The sequence below is a fragment of the Mustela putorius genome, unplaced genomic scaffold, assembly GCF_011764305.1.
Source record: "Mustela putorius furo isolate JIRA1106 unplaced genomic scaffold, ASM1176430v1.1 tig00000083_pilon_pilon_pilon, whole genome shotgun sequence".
In the NCBI taxonomy this organism is placed as follows: domain Eukaryota; kingdom Metazoa; phylum Chordata; class Mammalia; order Carnivora; family Mustelidae; genus Mustela; species Mustela putorius.
This window is the reverse complement of record NW_025421273.1, coordinates 28,291,253-28,310,624: the sequence shown is the minus strand read 5'-3', so window position 1 is coordinate 28,310,624 and position 19,372 is coordinate 28,291,253. Positions and strand designations below refer to the sequence as shown.

Sequence of the window (19,372 nt, the reverse complement as noted above, 5' to 3'; positions counted from 1 at the left end):
ATGATTCAAAGCGTGTTGAGAAACAAGGTTTCCTTAAGTTCTTTCCAGCTTGCCTATACCATTATTTCGTGATCTCTAATGAGTTTTATTTTTCAAAGACTTCTGTGCAAGAATGGCTGAAATTATCCATGTAACAAAACATTTCATTTCCTCCATTTTTCTCCTTGGATTCATGGTACCACTTGAGATCTTTTTCTTGTAATTCCATACTTTATATAACTTTCTTAACTACAGTGAAGTAAAAAGAGGATATGTACCAAATTGGTGTTAGTACTTGCGGCACACAAATTTCAAAACAGACATGCACATTTATTTCAACTCTAGGCTGAAATAGAATATGTGAAAATATGCACAGATCCTAAATTCACATGACAACTTGTAGCTATGACGATAGTAACATGGCTATTAAAAACTTCTATTTTGCTTCCACTTCTTTTATAAAGAAAATGGATGATGATAATGATGATGATGATGATAAAGACGATTTTGTTAGTGGATAATAATTCTTTATGTAAATTCAAGAGAGATAAAAGCAATTTTGCCTACTTAACACAGAGGCACTTATTTTTACCTTTTAGCTCATATAAAGATTTATTTTATGTATTTATCTTTTAAGTAGGCTCCCTGCCTAAGGTGGGGCTTGAACTCACAACCCCAGCTCAAAGGTCGCCTTTTCTTCTGACTGAGCCAGCTGGGATCCCCTTGATTTACAGATTTAGAGCTACTTAATAGTAATGATGATCTCCCACTTTTTCTACCCATTAGTGTGAGATCTGTAATATTCAATGCAGTAGCCATTAGGCCACCTGGGCTATTTAAACTCAAGTTTAAATTAATTAAAATTAAATAAAATGAAAAATTATCTTACCTCCCACTGGCTACACATCAAGTGTTAAATAGCCACCTATAGCTGCCATATTGGACAACACAGACCTAGAATATTTCTGTCAGAGACTTATTATTAGCAATGGATACTGTTGGGTTTATACAGTTGAATCTCAAAAAATGTTGGTCAAATGAAGTCCTATTTAAATATTAATGCAAGAGTGTACGTTATATGGAAATGATTTATTTAATATTGAGAAAATTCTGGTTATAGATTCCTCGGAATTGGTCCCTTGGAGAAACTGCTGGGGCCTTAGACCCAGGCAAGAAAAATCCTGTCCTGGTTCTGCATTTTAGAGGGCACCATCTTAGCTCCCCTCCCAAAGAGGACAAATTCTCCAGGGACAAGCGATGTATTCCCCAAGAGCTTGTGTCCCTTTCCTGTTTCTAGACCTAATCCAAGGTACCCAGGACCTGGGAATTCACCCATTAAAAACTCCTCGGAGTGCCTGGGTGCTTAGTTGGTTAAGCACCTGACTCTTGGTCTCCGCTCAGGTCATGAGCTCCAGGGTCATGAGATGGAGCCCCTGGTTCCCTCCAGCTGGGAATCCCCTTCAAGAGTCTCTCTCTTTCTGCCCCTCCCCCACTCACAAGCCCTATGGACATGAGAGCTCTCTCTCAAATAAATGCATAGATCTTAAAAGGAAAAAAAAAAAAAATTCCCAAGGCTATTTTCAGGTCCTGAGCAGGCCCCTTTCCAGAATCATCCTCCCAAAGGAATACCAAAAAACTGATGTGTACACTGCTAGGCCAAGGGTGACTGTTTGAGGTCCTGGACAGAGCTTGGATGAGTGGGCTCAGGTAACCATACATGTGCTGAAAGTCCCTCTTGCTCAGAAAAGGAGCTGGCACAGGAAGCAAAGTGGGGTGGAAGTGTGTAGGCCAGGGGCTGGGGTCTGGCTCTTTGCTCCCTGCCAGTTTCAGGGTGGAACCACTAGGTATCTATCTCTGCAGACACACCTGGACTTGGGGGTGTTATGAAGGTACGTTACTCAAGGTAAGAAAGCAGTATCTTTTATTTGTTGGCTTGCCATATTACTTGTAAATATTTAAACAGACTATGTCAGCCCAGGTCCTGCAAATACTAGGGTGGGGCTGGCAGCCCTACTAGAGAAGAGTGAGATGTTCTCTTGGCTAGTTTGGCCATTATTGCTTGAACTGGTTAAATCTCAGTTATCTGTGGATGTCAGAGGAAAATTTCCTTCAAAAGGCTGCTGGCCCGTCCAGCGGGACCCGATGCATCCTCTCCAGCGTTCACAGCTGGAGCTGCTGAAGGCCAGAAACAGCTTCTGAGAGTCCACGTTGCCAGAGAGGGATCCGTTCCTTCCTCTGGTGCATTTGGGACAAATGAGAGGACCCTGTTCCGAAACAGGGCCTGAAGTTCCTTGAGGGGGGCCGAGGGTGAGATGGGAAGGTGCAGTTGGTTTGAGGCTCTTTCCCTTTCTTTCTCCGGAGTAAGTTCATTCCTGCTCTTCTCCTCACTCCAAATTCCAGGCCAGGGCTCCGCGGGAGGGATGGGTGGCCCCCAGGGGCGCACAGGGCTGCTTTGTCTGGAGGGCAGCAGAAGGAAGCGAGGGCGAGTGGCCACCGTGGCTGGAGTTTGGACTAGAACTTTCTTCCGCCCTCTTCACGAGTTACCGGTCTCCCGCGGGGCCCTCACAGCTGCTGGCCTGAGGCCGAGGCCGGGGCCGGCGAGCCCAGCATCGGGGGTCGGGCCCCGGCGGGCGGCGCGGGTCCCGGAGCGCGCTCTTCCTCACCCGAGCCGCGGGCGGCGGGAGGCGCGAGGAGAGGAGCGGAGGAGGAGGGGGAGGAGGGAAGAGGAGGAAGGGAAAGGGGCGGCGGCGGCCGCGGGCGGGGAGGAGCCGCCGCGGGCAGTGGCCGTGGGAGGCGGCGGCAGCGACGGTGGAGGAGGAGGAGGCGGCGCTCCCGCCGGGCCAGAGAGCGGCGCTGGGACCCGCGCGGCCGTGACCCCGCGGCTCCCCGGAGGCCGAGCGCGGCCGCTGCGGACAAAGGAGCATGTTGGCGCCGAGGAGGGCCCGTCCTGCGGCCGCCATGAGGCTCCGGGCGCCGCCGGGCCCGCGCCGCGCCCCCGCCAGCCCGGGCGCCGGCCGGGCCCGCTAGGCCAGCCCGCCGCCGTTCGGCCCGCAGGCCCCGGCCCGCCGCATGGAGCCGCCCGGGCGCCGGCGGGGCCGCACAGCGCGGCCGGCGCCGCTGCTGCTGCCGCTCACGCTGCTCGCGCTGCTGGCGGGCGGAGGCGGCGGCGGCGCCGCGGCGCTGCCCCCTGGCTGCAAGCACGACGGGCGGCCCCGAGGGGCCGGCAGGACGGCGGGCGCCGCCGAGGGCAAGGTGGTGTGCAGCAGCCTGGAGCTCGCGCAGGTCCTGCCCCCCGACACGCTGCCCAACCGCACGGTCACCCTGTGAGTAGCCTCGCGCCGGGTCGTCTCCCTGGGGCGCTTTCTGGTCGCGCGGCTTTCTCTCCGCGCAACTTTGGAGAGGGGTCCTGCCGGCACCCACGCGCCTTTGTGCGAATGAAGCTGCAGGCACGGGTGGTGCTGGGGTGGTTGGCCTGGCAGGCGCGCATCTTGGGGAAGGCAAGTGAATCTGCCCCAGCGGCGCCTTCCAGTTCCGCTAGTTTGCAAAGTAAAAGTTTTCGGGTTCCCCGACGCGCCCCGCGCAGTCAGGGCGCAGCGCTCCTGTGGCTGCGCGGTGCCACGTGAGGATGCAAGTAAACATGCAGTCGGCGGAGTTGTAGCTCTTTCATTCCGTGCTGGGGCTCCCAGAAAACACAGTGCTCCGTAGAAGCGCGGGACTTTCCGCTTCTGTGCACATTAACTTACACGGCCGTGAAGTTTGCAAGCATAGTTTGCAGAATACCAAAACAGCCCGGGACTTGGAACGCCCGCGTGTGTAATTCCCAAACCCCCAGGCTCCCCTGGCCTTCCGTTCTTAGTTTTGTCATAGTAAAAGAACACTTTTTAAAATGGAGTTGTTACTAAGGGCGAGAAAATACATTTCAGGTGGAACATTTCAGGTGCACCTTCCAGTACGGTTTTCATGGGTTTGAGCACTCATTTAAAAGTCCAGAAATTTGGGATTGAAAACTGGGTTTCTTGAGCCTTCCATCTCGAGGGTCTTGATATTTGAGGTGAGTTTCCCACCAGGAAGGAGAAGTTTTTGGTCTCATAACACCCTTTGTGCTCAGACTCACGTTCTAGTTTTGCAGATGTGGTTCTGCCCATTCTGGCTGGACACTTGGTTTTATTTTCGGAACTATGAAATGGTTTGGCAAAGTTTAAGTGTTTCTAGTGGATATTTTGTCGAACTGAAATACGAGCCCCCTCTATCTTCTTCTGGTTGGTTTCCTAAAGAAGAATCAAGGCTACCACTGTAAAAGCAGGGAGAGCTCCATGACCTATGAAAAGCTTAAAATATGGTTTAAAATACGGCGTAAAATATGGTTTTTAATTTAACCCAAATTAAGTGGGATGTATGGGTAAGAGAAGTAATAATTTTTATTACACCTTTGTTCTCTCGTTTCCATTTGTTTGAATTACGAAAGTTTTAACACTGGAAAACTGTATGTGTTTCTGTTTATGGAGGCATGAAAATGGGTAAAATAGTTTTTGTTTGACTCCTTTACTGACGCTTGACCATTTGGTAGTGGCAGCAGCTGTATTTATTTATTTCTTAGCCAGATTCTTTGAAGTGGAAATTTTGGATATGAGACCTTTAATTATAGTCTTGAGTCAAGTAGAGAAAAACCCCTGTGTTGGAGGTATCCCTTTATAACTTTGCAGAAGTTAGTCATCATACATTTGGGTTCTGGATCAGTGGCACTCCAGCTGATTCAAGTTTAGGTCAAGTTTTTTTCAGAATGTCAGCAGTTTTAGCAGTATTAAATGGGCTATTCGTAAATGGTGTTTGCTTTGCAGATTTTTAGGAGGTATGGAAAATCACTCTTCAGCACATTACCTGTTAAACTATTTCAGTGAATTTTTCATGAGCAGATTAAAATATAAATGCCTTTGAAATGTCATAATCCAGTATTTTTTGCACCTGAAACCTCTTTAGATGAAAATAAAATTAACAGAATTTAGTGAGTGAGAAGAACTTAGAATTAATTTAAGGATCAGCTGACATTCTGGATTAAGTTGGGTGAAGGTATATGGGACCTGGGAGAGGGTCTTCTGGGCCAGTCCCCTCAATTTACTAGGGAATAAATGAGAGAATCATAGCAGATAAGTGACTTGCCCAAGTTCCTATAGAGATTGAGAGACAGGGTCCATGTCCCAGATTTCCGCTGTGCAGTTCAGATGCTTTCTCATCTTTCCCCAGACCTTCATCTTTCTTTCCTTCCTCCCCCTTTCCCCCTCCTCCCCTTCCTCTCCCCTCCTCCCCCTCTTTCCCCCCACCTCGTACTTTTTTAAAGATTTTATTAATTTATTTGACAGACAGAGATCACAAGTGGGTAGAGAGGCAGGCAGAGAGAGAGGAAGGGAGGCAGGCTCCCTGCTGAGCAGAGAGCCCAGTGCTGGGTCAATCTGAGCCACCCAGGTTCCTCTTTATCTTTCTTCTTAGTTCAACAGTTGTGGGTGTGTGTGTTTCCTGGGTAGTAGGCAGCACATTGAGGTTTAGACTAGGTGTTAATTTCCTCAGGGTGTGGCAAATTACCACACATTCTGCGACATAAAACAACAAATTTCTTTTTTCACAACTCTGGAAGCCACAATTTGGAAAATCAAGGGGTGGTCAGAATGGTGCTTTCTTTGAAGGGCCTTTCAGCTCCTGACCTGCCTTGGATTGCAGCACCCCAGCGCCAGTCTCTGCCTCTGTCTTAAGGTCGGTTCTTTCCTATGTGCCTCTATATTTCAGATACTGTTCTTTCTCTTATAAGGACACCAGTCATTGAGTTCAGTTTTGACCCTAAGCCCAGGATGATCTCATCTAAGGGTGCATAACTTAATTACATCTGCAAAGACCTTATTTCCAAATAAGGTCACTTGTAGAGGTAACCAGGTGTGAGAACTTTGGACTCCTTTTGGGGGCATATTGTTCAACTCACTAAAGAATAAATAAATAAAACAAGGTCTGTATTCAGGAACATATGAGTATTGGGAGAGAAATATTCATGAATTCAGAGCAGTATGGTAAATGCTCTAATACTGGTGTGCACATTAGCAAAAGGAACTCAGGAGGGCAACCAAAGTCCCCTTGGGACATAGTTGGTGGGATCCAGGATCTTAGGCTCCTGAGCCAACTTGAGAAGGATGAGATGGATAATTGTGAACAAAACAGTGAGTGATAAGTCAAGGGGAGGAGATGAGGAGTATGGTCAGTGGGAGACCCGCCCCACCCCCAGGCATGCCCTCAGGCTTGGAGGCAGCAGTGTTGCTGCTCTGTGCAGTCAGTGTTGCTAGATGTCAAGGGCAAGTGTCCACTGCCTGGAGTGGTCACAGAAGTCTGTAAAGGCGGGGTCAAGGCCAGGCAGTATCTCTGGCTTGAGTTTTAATCCCTTGGGTATGGCCAACGTCTTTCAGGAGAACTATGATATGGCTGCCACAAGGAAAATTGATGGGATAGAATTTTTCTTTTCTTTTCTTTTTTTCTTTTAAATAATGGAAGATAAGGTAATTTCTACCTAGGGGGTAAACTGTACTTCAGCATAGCCAAGAGCTCATATACTTTGACTACCTTAGTGCACAACATTTACTTTCTTATTTAACTGGGTTTATGAAGAAGTCCACCAGAAATCCTCAAGCACTCTTGTTTCCTGTATCATGTAGTCTTTTGTATTAAAGAATTAAATTCTTTAATTCCTGCCCTATTATTTATATCCAAACACATGAATAGAATAACTTTCCAATATTTTTGTTGGAAATAGAAGTTATTCTATTCATGTGTTTCATTTGAAATGCTGCTCGATATTTTGTTTTAAAAATTATTAAGTCTTCAGTGATAGAAGGTTTTTACAAATTTAGCCCTGATAATCAGATGTGTTTTTACCCATAATGATTCTAGGTAAAGGTTTTCTTCTTTTTCTTTTTTTTTTAATTTATGATTTGTCAAGTAACTTCGGGACAAAGTCCATATTTTTATTAGACTGTTCATCAAAGTAACATAATGCGTGAGTTTTGTTTTCGTGAGTTTTGTTTTTTACTTTGTAAAACATTATGCTTGTTTTTGCCGTCAAAGACCTGATAACCAGACATCAACGAGGGTACACAAAAGGGAATGCTTGTATTGTTTAGATACCTAAACCTAGTTGGAAGAAAGGTTTTGCACAAAAGCAGCATTTAGGGAACAATTGTAGAGTATCTGTGATTAAATAATAAATCCTGTAGTGCCAACTGTTTAAATGCTCTAGGAAGCCTGATAAGAGGGGACATCAGTGGGGCTTTGGTGGTGCTGGGAGGTTTAATGGAAGTTTGGACTTGAGCATGGCCTGAGGAAAGGGAAAGATTGGATTGAGTGGGGCATTCTGGAGTTCAGGGTAGGGGTGTGGACAGAGTGGTTCTACTCCAGGGGAAAGGTGGTGTTTTTTGGAGCCAGTGGGCTGTATTGGGTGTTTACAGCCCAGGTGTGGTGGAGGTCAGTTAGGGGAGTATGTACAGGTGGGAAGGGGAGGTGGCTCAGGCAGAAACTCCAGGGACCAGTAGTGGAGCCTGAGAAGGTGCAGGTGGTCAGGTGGGGGACTTAGAGGGGAGAATGTGGTCGTAGAAGCCAAGGTACATTCAGGTTTGAAGGAAGGAAGGATTCCGCAGTTGAGAGATGCTGAGAGACCAAATCTAGGAAACGGAGTTGCTGGACACTGAGTTGGCTGGCCTGGAGCTTTGGCGCCCTCTGTGGACCGGAGGCCATGAGGGCAGGTTGGGGCAGCTTGAGGGAGTAGGAGGGGCGGGAGGACGGTAGTAGTAGCATCTGAAAGAGGAAGAACTGGGGCGCCTGGGTGGCTCAGTCATTAAGCAGAAAGCATCTGCCTTTGGCTCAGGGCATGATCCCAGCCTCCTGGGATCGAGCCCCGCATCAGGCTCCCTGCTTGGCGGGACGCCTGCTTCTCCCTCTCCCACTCCCCCTGCTTCTGTTCCCTCTCTCTCTTGTCTCTCTCTATCAAATAAATAAAATCTTTAAAAAAAAAAGAGGAAGAATTTGGGGGTGAAGGAAGGTTTCTTAGGGACACTTAATGAGCATACACTGGGCAATAGCTTGGGAGTGGGAGAAATGGATGCTGGAAAGTGAGATGGGGTGGGAGAACGCACGGGAGCAGGTGCTGCTGGCAAAGGGCGCAGTTCATCCCCATGTCAGGAGAGAAGGGCGTGGTGAAGCAGAGGATATTGGGAGTTTCTGCCCCATTGCTTTTATTTTCCCAAAGAATTCAGGGAGGCACGGTGAAGGAGAAAGGGGCAGCAGGTGGTGCGGAGTGGAAGGAGACACAGGAGTGGGACGTCCTTCTGGAAACGGAGAGTGAGCACGCTGGGGATCACAGAAGCCTCAGCAGAGTGGACTTCTGTCTATTTCTGCCTTGTGGTCAGATTCGAGGGGACAGAGATGGTCAGCTCAGTTCTTTGTCCAGCCGCTTTCAGCCCCAAGGTGTGACTAGCGGGACTGGCCTGGTGGCTTCTTGGCCCAGGAAGTGCATCAGAAGGAGAAACTAGAGCTGTGGCCTGAAGTCTTATGGGTCAGGGTTTTTCTTTTTCCTTTTTTTTTTTTTTTTTTTAAGATTTTTATTTATTTATTTGACAGAGATCACAAATAGGCTGAGAGGCAGACAGAGAGAGAGGAGGAAGCAGGCTCCCTGCTGAGCAGAGAGCCCGATGCGGGACTCGATCGGGACTCGATCCCACGACCCTGGGATCATGACCTGAGCCGAAGGCAGAGGCTTTAACCCACTGAGCCACCCAGGTGCCCCAGGGTTATGTTTTTATCTTTGAATTCGAAGTCTTCCTTACCTCTGCAGCCTCATTTCCCAGTACTCCCAGTACAAATTCCATTTTCTTTTCCTGCACGTGGGTTGAGTCACGGAGAATACTGTAGGCACTGTGCTGTGCTGAGTGCTAGGGCTGTTCAAGGAGAAAAATAAGACATGATTCTTTCATCTAAGGATTGGTCCTATACCCAAAGTCTCTGCTTAATCTAAGTGTGCCTCTCATTGTCCCTGAGCAGGGCTTAGACTTGGTTTCCTATGTGTCTCTGGTTAGTCTGTCACTTTTGCCTGGAATCCCTGTCCTGGTAAATTCTGGGTTCTTCACTGCTGCGAGCTTTTTTCTCCCATTCTGGCTTTTGATCCGTCCCTTCTCTGAGCCCAGGTGGTGCTTACCATCTGTGTTGTGTGTCACTTTATGTGACACTTGATATTGTTCTCCTAGAGCACATACCGTTTTTTTTTTTTTAATGATTTTTTTTTCAGTGTTCCAAAATTCATTGTTTATGCACCACACCCAGTGCTCCATGCAGTGCGTGCCCTCCACAATACCCACCACCAGGCTCACCCAACTCCCCCACCCCCCCAACCCTTAGTTTGTTTCTCAGAGTCCACAGTCTCTTATGGTTTGTCTCCCCCTCTTCTCTCCATCTCCAGTATCCTCCATGTTATTCCTTATGCTCCACAAGTAAGTGAAAACATGATAATTGACTTTGTCTGCTTGACTTATTTCACTCACCATAATCTCTTCCAGTCCTGTCCATGTTGATACAAAAGTTGGGTATTCATCCTTTCTGAGGGAGGCTTAGTATTCCATTGTATATATGGACCACATCTTCTTTATCATTCGTCTGTTGAAGGGCATCTTGGTTCTTTCCACAGTTTGGCAACTGTGGCCATTGGTGCCATGAACATTGGGGTACAGATGGCCCTTCTTTTCACTACATCTGTATCTTTGGGGTAAATACCCAGTAGTGCAATTAATTGTAGGGTCATAGGGTATAGAGCACATACCTTGAAGGGAAGGATTGGGAAACCTGTCTTTAGCCCAGTGCTTAGAGTATGGGTGAGAACATAGTTGTTCCTTATTGATGAGAGTCATATTAACAAAGATAATACTGTATGGTGGGACAAAAGGACAAGTGCAGGGGTGGAAGAGGGGTGTAAATTCAGATTTTTACCCTATTACAGCAAATGAGAGCAGTTATTTATTTGGGCAGCATTTCATGGCTGTAGGGTCCCCAGTTCAAGAAGGGTAACATACCCCAGTTCAAGGGTATGTTAAATGTTTATAGTTACACTTCCTTTAAAAAATATTTATTTATTTATAAAGGTTTTATTTATTTATTTGTCAGAAAGAGAGGGAGAGCCACAGGCAGAGGGAGAAGCAGGCTCCCTGCTGAACAAGGAGCCCGATGCGGAACTCGATCCCAGGGCCCTAGGATCATGACCTGAGCTGCAGGCAGACCCTTAACTGACTGAGCCACCCAGGCATCCCAAGATGCCTGAGAGAGACAGTGGGTATATGTATGTGAGTGGTGGCGGGGGGCGGGGCAAAGAGAGGGAAAGAGAGAGAATCTCAGGCAGACTCCCCACTAAGGTTGGAGTTCAACGCAGGACTCCATCCCGGGTCTCTGAAATCCTGATCTGAGCCAAAATCAAGAGTTGGCTGATTAACCTGCTAAGCCACCCAGCCCCCCCCCCCCAATTTACAGTTGATTTAAGTGATCTTATGTGTGTGGTGATTGTGCACATGAGACAGTATGGTGGCAAGTTGCTCAGAAATATTGCAAAATTTGGGGCAAAAGCCAAATATTAATTTTTTTCCAATATGGTGAGAAGGTGTTACATGACCCATCCTCTGAATCTTGTTGCTTCTTGCCTGCTTGGAGTGCTCCAGCATTGTCAGGAGTGTATGAGAGAAGTTGGTAGGTTTGGCAATAAACCACGAGTTAGAATACCAGGAACAAAAGAACACATGAACCTTTGGAGATCCTTGCTCCAGTTCACCTGCTTTTCTCAGGAGCCTATAATGATGTTTTTGAAAAGTGGACTGGTCTCCCCCCACTGCCCCCCAAAATCAGAAGTAGAATCTCTTGAAAGTAAGTCCGAAAAAGACAGTGCAAAGTTTTAGTATCATCAATGATTTTTTTTTTTCCTATTTAGCTGCATGTCTGAAATATTGGCTGTGTTCCTGTGGAGGAACTTTAAATCTAGAGAATACAGCTCGTTTATTGTTGTGTCAACATTTTTTTCATACACAGACAAAAATTAGGATACAGAGTCCCTTAAATTTTAGTAGCTTATTAAATCAGGTTTTGCAAAGATAAGGAATTGATAGATGCATACGTGCTCAATGAGGTTTTAATTGTTGCCCGACTAAATTTATTTTAAGACTTAATATAATTTTAATGCTTTGTGTATGGTGTAGCTTGCAGAATTCTGTTCAAATGCAGAGGATTTTAATCTGAGGAGAGAGTTTTAAAGAAAGTAAGCATCCTTTCCCAAGCTGTTTTTTTGTTGTTGTTTGTTTTTCTTTTTTTCTTCATGACTAAACTTTTCAGAAATTTTGCTTGTCTGGTAAGGGCCTGCCTGTTGGATTTGGGGGAGCAGAGATGTAGAAAGCATCTCACAGAAGGCACGTGTGTATTTTAGTACCAAGCAGAACACAAGGCTTGTCACCAGGGAAGCATTTCTTGTCCTTAGATCCCTCCTATTCAGGGTTTAAAGGGAACAAAAAGAGTTTAATGGATTGTGTAAGAATTATTCAGGACAAATCCCCCCCCACCCTCAGCACCCTCCCCCCGCACCCCGGGTCTTCTTTTTCCTTTTTGTAAAGCTGCAAGTCCAGGCTTAAATCTGGCTTTTCCGCATACAGCAGGGTTTGTCCAAAGACCAGAATCCACTTTTAATATTTGCTGTTCTCTAGTGGCATTCTTTTTTTCCTAATGGTTCTAGTATCCAACTTTAATAAATTTACCACATTCTCTTATGGCAGCTAATATTTGGGTTTCATTACTCATTTTATTGGTTTAAAAATACAAAGAAAATAATGTAAATCGCATATAGGAAGAAATTGTATTCCCCAATGAACTGTAATCTTATAAATTCTTAATAAAAGCGTACATTTTAAAGGATTCCTTGAGGTTAAAACCAGGAAAGAAAAGGAAAAACAGTATTTCGAATGATCCTGTTTTGAAGAGACATAGAATGGAAAAGTATTTGGTATTTTCTGAAGTAGTGTATTTTTTAAAAAATGGGCGCCTGGGTGACTCAGTGGGTTAGAGCCTCTGCCTTCGGCTCGGGTCATGGTCTGGGGGTCCTGGGATCAAGCCCCGCATGGCATCAGGTTCTCTGCTCAGTGGGGAGCCTGCTTCCCTCTTAGTCTCAATAAAATCTTTTATTGAGATTTAAAATAATTTAATTATTTAATTAATTTAATTTAATTTAAAATAGTTTAAAATAAAATAAGATTTAAAAGTAAAAAGTCAAATAAATAAATAAAATCTTTTAAAAAATGATGTATAGTATTTATACAGTTTTATATTAGTTTCAGGTATACAACTTAGTGATTAGACAATTTTATACGTTATGCACTGCTCAGCACAGTAAATATAATTACTATCTGTCACCATTCAAACTCATGACAGTATTGTTGACTGCATTCCCTATGCTGTACTTTTCTTCCATGTAACATTGTGTAGCTTGAAGTGAAGTATGTACCTCTTAATCCCCTTCACCCGTTTCATCCATCCTTTGGCAACTACCAGTTTTTTCCTCCTTATTTGCATCTTTCTGGTTTTTGTTCATTTGTTTTTTTAGATTCCACATGGAAATGAAATCACATAGTACTTGTCTTTCTCTGACTTACTTCACTCACCCTGTCGGTCCATCCATGGCTAAATTCTATTCTTTCTAACGGTTCGGTAATATCTTCTTGTATGTATATACCGCCTCTTTATCCATTCATCTGTTGATGGACACTTAAGTTGCTTCCATGTTTTAGGTGTTGTAAGTAATGCTACAGTAAACATAGGGGTGCATATATCTTTCCGAACGTATGTTTTTGTTTTCTTTGGCTAAATACCCAGCAATGGAATTACTGGGTCATATGGTATTTCTATTTTTTAATTTTTTGAGCAGCCTCCTTACAGGTTTCCACAGTGGCAGCACCTGATTACATTCCTGCCAACTGTGCACAAGGGTTTTCTTTTCTCCACATCCCTGCTAACACTTAAGACAACATTTCTTGTCTTTTGATGCTAGCCATTCTGACAGGTGTGAGGTGACATCTTATTGTGGTTCTGATTGCATTTCTCTGATGATTAGTGATGTTGACCATCTTTACATCTGCATATTTTCTTTGGAAAAATGCCTGTTCAGGTCCTCTGCTCATTTGTAATCGAATTATTAGGATTTTTTTAAATTATTTCTTTTTGGTGTTGTATTGTGTGAGTTCTTTATATATTTTGGATATTAACTCATTATCGGATATATATAATTTGCAGATGTTTCTCTCAGGATGCCTTTTCATTTTATAGATAGTTTCTTTTGCTGCACAAAAGCTTTTTAGTTTGCTTTAGTCCCAATACTTTATTTTTGGTTTTATTTCCTTTGTCTGGGAAGACATATCCAGGAAAACATTGCTAAGGCCATTGTCCAAGACATAGCTGTTCATGCTTTGTTTTAGGAGTTTTTAATGGTTTCAGGTCTTACACTGAGATTTTTCATCCATTTTGAGTTTATCTTTGTAGTATATGAAAGTGGTGCAGTTTCATTCTTTTGCATGTAGCTATCCAGTTTTCCCAACACCATTTATTTGAAAAGGCTGTCTTTTCCCCATTGTGTATTTTTGCCACCTTTGTTGTAGATTAATTGCTCATATCAGCATGGGTTTATTTCTGGGCCCTCCATTCTGTTGCATTGATTTATATGTATTTTTGTGTCAGTATCATACTGCTTTGATTGCCATAGTTTTATAGTATGGTTTTTTGAAAAATTTTCCCAGTATAATTAATGTACAGTGTTACATTAGTTTCAGGTGTACAATATAGTGATTCAGCAGTTCTATAAATTACTTACTGTGTATCAGGATAAGAGTAACTTGTAGGTTTTTTTTTTTTTAAGATGAATTTATTTTAGAGAGAGTGCACAAGTGCATGTGTGCAAGCGTGAGTACGGGACGTGAGGAGGGAGAGGGAGAGAACCTCAAGCAGACTTCCTGCTGAACACAGGGCCTCCATCTCCCAGTCCTGAGATCATTACTTGAGCCGAAACCAAGGGTTAGACGCTTAACTGGCTGAGCCACCTGGGTGCCCTTCTTCCTGATTTTAGAGGATTAGCTTTTGGCTCAGCATTGAATATGATGTTAGCTGTGGGTTTGTCATGTATGGCCTTTATTATATTGAGGTATGTTCCCTGTAAACACACTTTCTAAAGAATTTTTAATCAGTGGATGCTGTACTTGGCAAGTGCGTTTTTATTTTTTTTTTTTTTGCATCTACTGAGATGATAATATGATTTTTATCATTTTGTTAATGTGATGCATCGTGTTGAGCTTGTGGATAGTGAGCCATCCTTGCATTCCTGGAATATGTCCCACCTGATGGCTGTGAATGATCCTTTTACTAAATTGTTGAATTCAATTTGCTAATTCTGAAATTGTTGAGGATTTTTGCCCATATGCTCAACAAGGATATTGGCCTGTACTTTTTTCTCCTTCTTCTTCTTTTTTGGTCATGTCTTTATTTGGTGTTGGTACCAGCATAATATTGGACTTGTGGAATGAATATGGAAGTTTTCCTTCCTCTTCTAATTTTAGGAATATTTGAGAAGAGTGGGTACTAATTCTTTAAATGTTTGGTAGAATTCATCTGTGTAGCTTTCTGGTCCTGGACTTTTGTTTGATGGGAGTTATTTTGATTACGTATTGACTTTTGTTACTAGATCTCTGTTTAGATTTTGTTTCTTCCTGATTCAGTCTTGAAAGATTATGTATTTCTAGGAATTTATCCATTTCTCCTAGGTTGCCCAATTTGTTGGCATACAATTTTTTGTAGTAGTTTTTACAGTCCTTTATATTTCTGTGAGGTCTGTTGTCCTCTTTGATTTCCGGTTTTATTTAAGTCCTCTTTTTTTTCCTTGATAAGTCTTGCTAAAGTTTTATCAATTTTATCTTTTCAGAGAACTAGGCTCTTGGTTTCATTGATCTTTTCTATATTATTTTATGTTTTTGGATTCTTTCACTTATTTCTACTATGATCTTTATTTCCTGTCTTCTAACTTTGGGCGTGTTTTTGTTTTTGTTTTTTTGTTTTTGTTTTATGTGTTCTCCCAAAGATTTTTTTTATTTACTTATTTGCTAGAGACAGGGAGAGAGAGAGAGAGAGAACAAGCAGCGGGAGCAGCAGGCAGAATTAGAGAAGCAGGCTCCCTGTTGAGCAGGAAGCCCAATGCAGTACTCGACCCCAGGACACTGGGATCATGACCTGAGCTGAAGGCAGCCATTTAACCAGCTGAGCCACCTAGGTTCCCTGTTTTTGTTTTTTCCTCTCTAGTTCCTGTAGGTGTGGGTTTAGATTTATTTGAGATTTTTCTTGTTTCTTGAGGTGGGCCTGTGTCCTCGTAAACTTCCCTGTTAGAACCACTTTCACTGTGTCCCAAAGTTTTGGACCATTGTGTTTCCATTTTCATTTGTCTCCAGTGGTTTTTTAATTTCCTCTTTGATTTTGTCATTGACTGATTGGTTGTTCTGTAGCGTGTTGTTTAGCTCTGGTGGCATTTTTGATAATTCTTATCCTACTTTTAACAATTGCTTGCTTTTGCATTCATTCAGCAGTTACTCATTGCTTACTCTGTTTGTTGTAGACTTAGGTGGGCTTATGTGACTTTTTATCTCTGAGCTTGACTTTCTCCTTGGCCATTAGACCAGATTTTTTTCGTCATGTATGTTTGCCTCCCTTTCTGGAACTCCACTTCTTGAATTTAAATCATAGAGTATCTAGCCTACTTTTCCCTGGTTAGACTTGACCGTCTGGCTCTTTGTGATGTGATTTAACCAGCATCTTGGTCTGTTGCTGCACTTAGCTAAGAGAGCTAGAGAGAGCAGAGGACTAATGGGTGGGTGTGTCGAAATTCTTACAGGCATTTTCTAAAGGGAAATTTGCAAGACTGGCTTAAGAAAACCTTGCTGAAGGAACGGAGATACCTTTTTGTTCAGTGACCCTCACTGTTTTCCCCTCATGTCCTCCTGCCAGGCACAAAACCTTTTTCCAATCTAGTATGTCTCAGATCTTTTATAGTACATTATTGCATCCATTATTTATGGCAGTTCTTTCTGAGAACTTTCATGCCATTACCTGTAGGCAACGATGATGTTTGTGTGAGTGATGCCCCAGCCCCTGCATCCCAGTCCCGGGGGTGTTGAGGGGAGCAGCTGTCTCCACCTTCCTGTAACCCGGATGGTGAATTTGTTGTTGAGGTTTTCAGCCTTGCATGAAAATCACCTGGGAACATGAAAAGCTCAGATGCCTGGGCCACAGACCTCATGCTCTTGTTTGATTGTTCCAGAATGAGGTGTGGACGCTGGTATTTTTCAGAGGTTTGCAGGTGATTCTGATGTCACCTGGGTTGAGAACCTGTTGTCTCGTAGCCTATCGACCTGAGTCTTAACCATCTGGACCTGCTGTCCTCCACTGCCACAGAAGTCAAAGAAGGGAGGAACGAACTAGGGGCAGCTCCCTCACCTGGGAGGGAGGGACTCTTAAGTGAAGCGAAGATGGATGAAAATCAAGAGGAATTTTTGAGACAGATTGCTGAAGGCCTTACAGGGTGGGGAGGCTTATTTACAGGAGGGAAGAACAATGAGCATTTGTCAGGGGGGTGATGTGCTGCTGAAGGTGGATTTAATACCTGGTCATGGGGATAAGGACACTAAGGTTTTAGCACGTGTGGTGGCAGCAACTGGACTGAAAGACCTAATAGCAGCCAGCGTTCATCCAAATCAGTATTTCAGGGCCTGGTACTCAGGTAGAGCAGGCCACAAAACACATAAGGTACCTTAAATCCAGTATTTTAGATTTAAAATCGAGATTTCCTGGGGCACCTGTGTGGCTCAGTTGGTGGAGTTTCTGACTCTTGATTTTGGCTCAGGTCATGATCTCATGGGTCATGGGATCCAGCCCAGACAGGCTTGGTGCTCAGCGGGGGGTCTGATTAGGATTCTCTCTCTCTCCCTCTTCCCAGGCACACCTTCTCTCTTAAGTGAATAAATCTTATTTTTTAAAAAACAATTTCCTGGTTATAATGCATTATTAATATAAAAGGATGGAGAAAGCATAAGAGGCCCAATTTCCCAAGTATATATATCTGCTCTGGGGATTGTTTTTTTGGGGGTGGGCTGGGGTCTTTACTAGTAAAAAAAAAAAAAAAGAAAAAAGAAGAGCTTATTCTAATTTGCATTGTGATTATTAGTGAAGTTTAATATAATTTGGCATGTTTATAAAAGGGTCATTATTATTGACCACTTTCTCTGTACATCTTTCATTTTCTAGTACTTTCTCCTCTGTACTTGATAGTCTCGAGATTTTTTAGAAACTATCTAGTCATCTGGTAACATTTTAGAAATTATTTTCTTGCTGTTTTGGCTGGGGTGAAGGAGGCTAGACCGTGGGCATTCTTGTCATATTCTTGACTTCTTAAGTGATGGGCATCGTGGGCAGACAGGGATGTATTTCCTCTATTCTCTGTGTGAGCCTGCATCAGCTCATACAGCAGGCTTTTGCTGGTTGCTTTTAGCTTATTATCAATTCAGATGACAGACATTCCTGGTTCTTAGTTTAAATAAAATAAAAATGCATCTCCCCCCCTCCCTCGTTTTGCCTTAAGTATAAATTACACAGTGTTTGAATTGTGTATATTTGATTTTTTTTTTCTTTTTTGGGTTGTTGTTCCTGAGTAATTCTAATGGGGGGCAGGTCTAAAAAATTATGTTTTCTATACAAAGGAGGCTAAATTATCCAGATCCTTAGAATCTTTGTAGAATTTTTGTTCAGACTTTTTAGATGACAGTGCTCTGGGCATAAAGGAAATCTTTTAGCAAAATTGCTAGCCATACATGAAAAGGCACCGCTTCCTCCCTATTTAAGAATGGTGTTTGCAGGCCAGGATATCTCCACAGGAGAGGAGTAAGCATGCCCCCTGCTGAGGCCGGGTCATCAGAGCTCCCCTAGCCCCCTTCTCCCCCATCTCCACAACTGCATCTCTAGTACAGGGAGGTAATGCACAGTATGTGATTGTGAATTAAATTCACTCCCTAGATGGAGGTATTTCTGAATTAGAACGTACAGTTCCAAATATGTGACCTGGCCTCATCTAGAATGTTTGTTCCATTGAGGTTAGAGACTTGGTTTTGCTCCCTCTTGCAACTGTAGCACCTGGAATAGGGATACCTATTTAAGAGCACTTCTGTGGTGGCCTCATAGTGGGGGCTGAAGAGAAAAGGGGTTGTAGATTGTGTTGGGGATGACATTCTTTAAGGCAACTGTTAAACTTTTCTTTGAGTCTGTTTGAATCTGAGTCTAATTAAATTGATTCATTTCCCATCGAGATAAGACTTAAAAGCATCCTTTGTTTTATTGTGCAATGCTCCCCAACTCTTTTCTCATGAAGAGGCAAAGAGAAATTGACGAGTCCTGTATTTGTCTCCAGGACCATGTTTAAGACAAATGTGCTTTCTATTAGATTAATCTTTTTTTTTTTTAACCTGCCTTTTGTTTGTGTTTTAGACAAGACCAAGCATAAACTCTTCCTTAATGGCCAAGACTCAACTAGAATTCTGAAGTCCTTACAATACTGTGGGACTTGCAGTCCACCTTGACCATCCTGGGCTGACTCTTCATTCCTTGTAACTAGGTCCTGTCTCTTATTTGCTTGCAACAAGGCAGGCTTCATACTGTTTGAGCTATTTATAATCCTCCCTCTCTTACCAGATTGTGAACTCTTGATGGTGATATTTATTTCTTTATTTTCAGTGTCTAGTGCATAAGTACTTAGTAAATCTTTGTGTAAAGAAATCTTGTTTTTCCCACTATTTTTTTTTTTTTCTCAAATAGGAGTGGGGGAAGAATCTTGCATCATCCTTAAGGAGGGATGAATCTATCATGGATAAACTTGAGGTTCTTCAAAGTGGAATACCCAGTCTATAAGGTCAAGGCTTACACCCTCACTCTTCATTGGATAATGGAAAACATCTTACCCAGATTAGTTTGCTACCCCCCTCCCCTGACCTTTTCTTGATCCCCTTCCCTCCTGTCTCTTGAGAAACCATCACTTGTTTTTCCTGTGTATTGAGTTTCTCCCCTGGTTTGTGATGTTTCTCCTGGATATACATAGCCATATCTTTTCTCCTCTCCCCAAAATATTCCCGTAATTGCACTGTATTGGAGGGGTTGCTCTCTTCCTTCACAATAAAGCTTCTTGAAAAGTGGCTTGAACCATTGTCTTCATTTCTTTACTTTTCATTTCAGCTTCAACCTGCTGCTGTCTAGTTTCTGTACCGTGCCTAGTCTG

The 19,372-nt window shown here is 43.6% G+C and overlaps 1 protein-coding gene across 1 annotated transcript in view; it reads left to right on the top strand.

Moving 5' to 3' along the window:
- Window positions 1-2,771: 2,771 nt before the first annotated feature.
- Window positions 2,772-19,372, top strand: part of ADGRA3 (adhesion G protein-coupled receptor A3) — a 124,729-nt gene continuing 108,128 nt past the window's right edge. Inside the window, exon 1 of the mRNA XM_013061530.2 lies at window positions 2,772-3,302. Within this exon, the coding sequence (XP_012916984.2) occupies window positions 3,049-3,302 (254 nt within the window). The 5' untranslated portion in view covers window positions 2,772-3,048. The remainder of the gene's footprint in view (window positions 3,303-19,372) is intronic.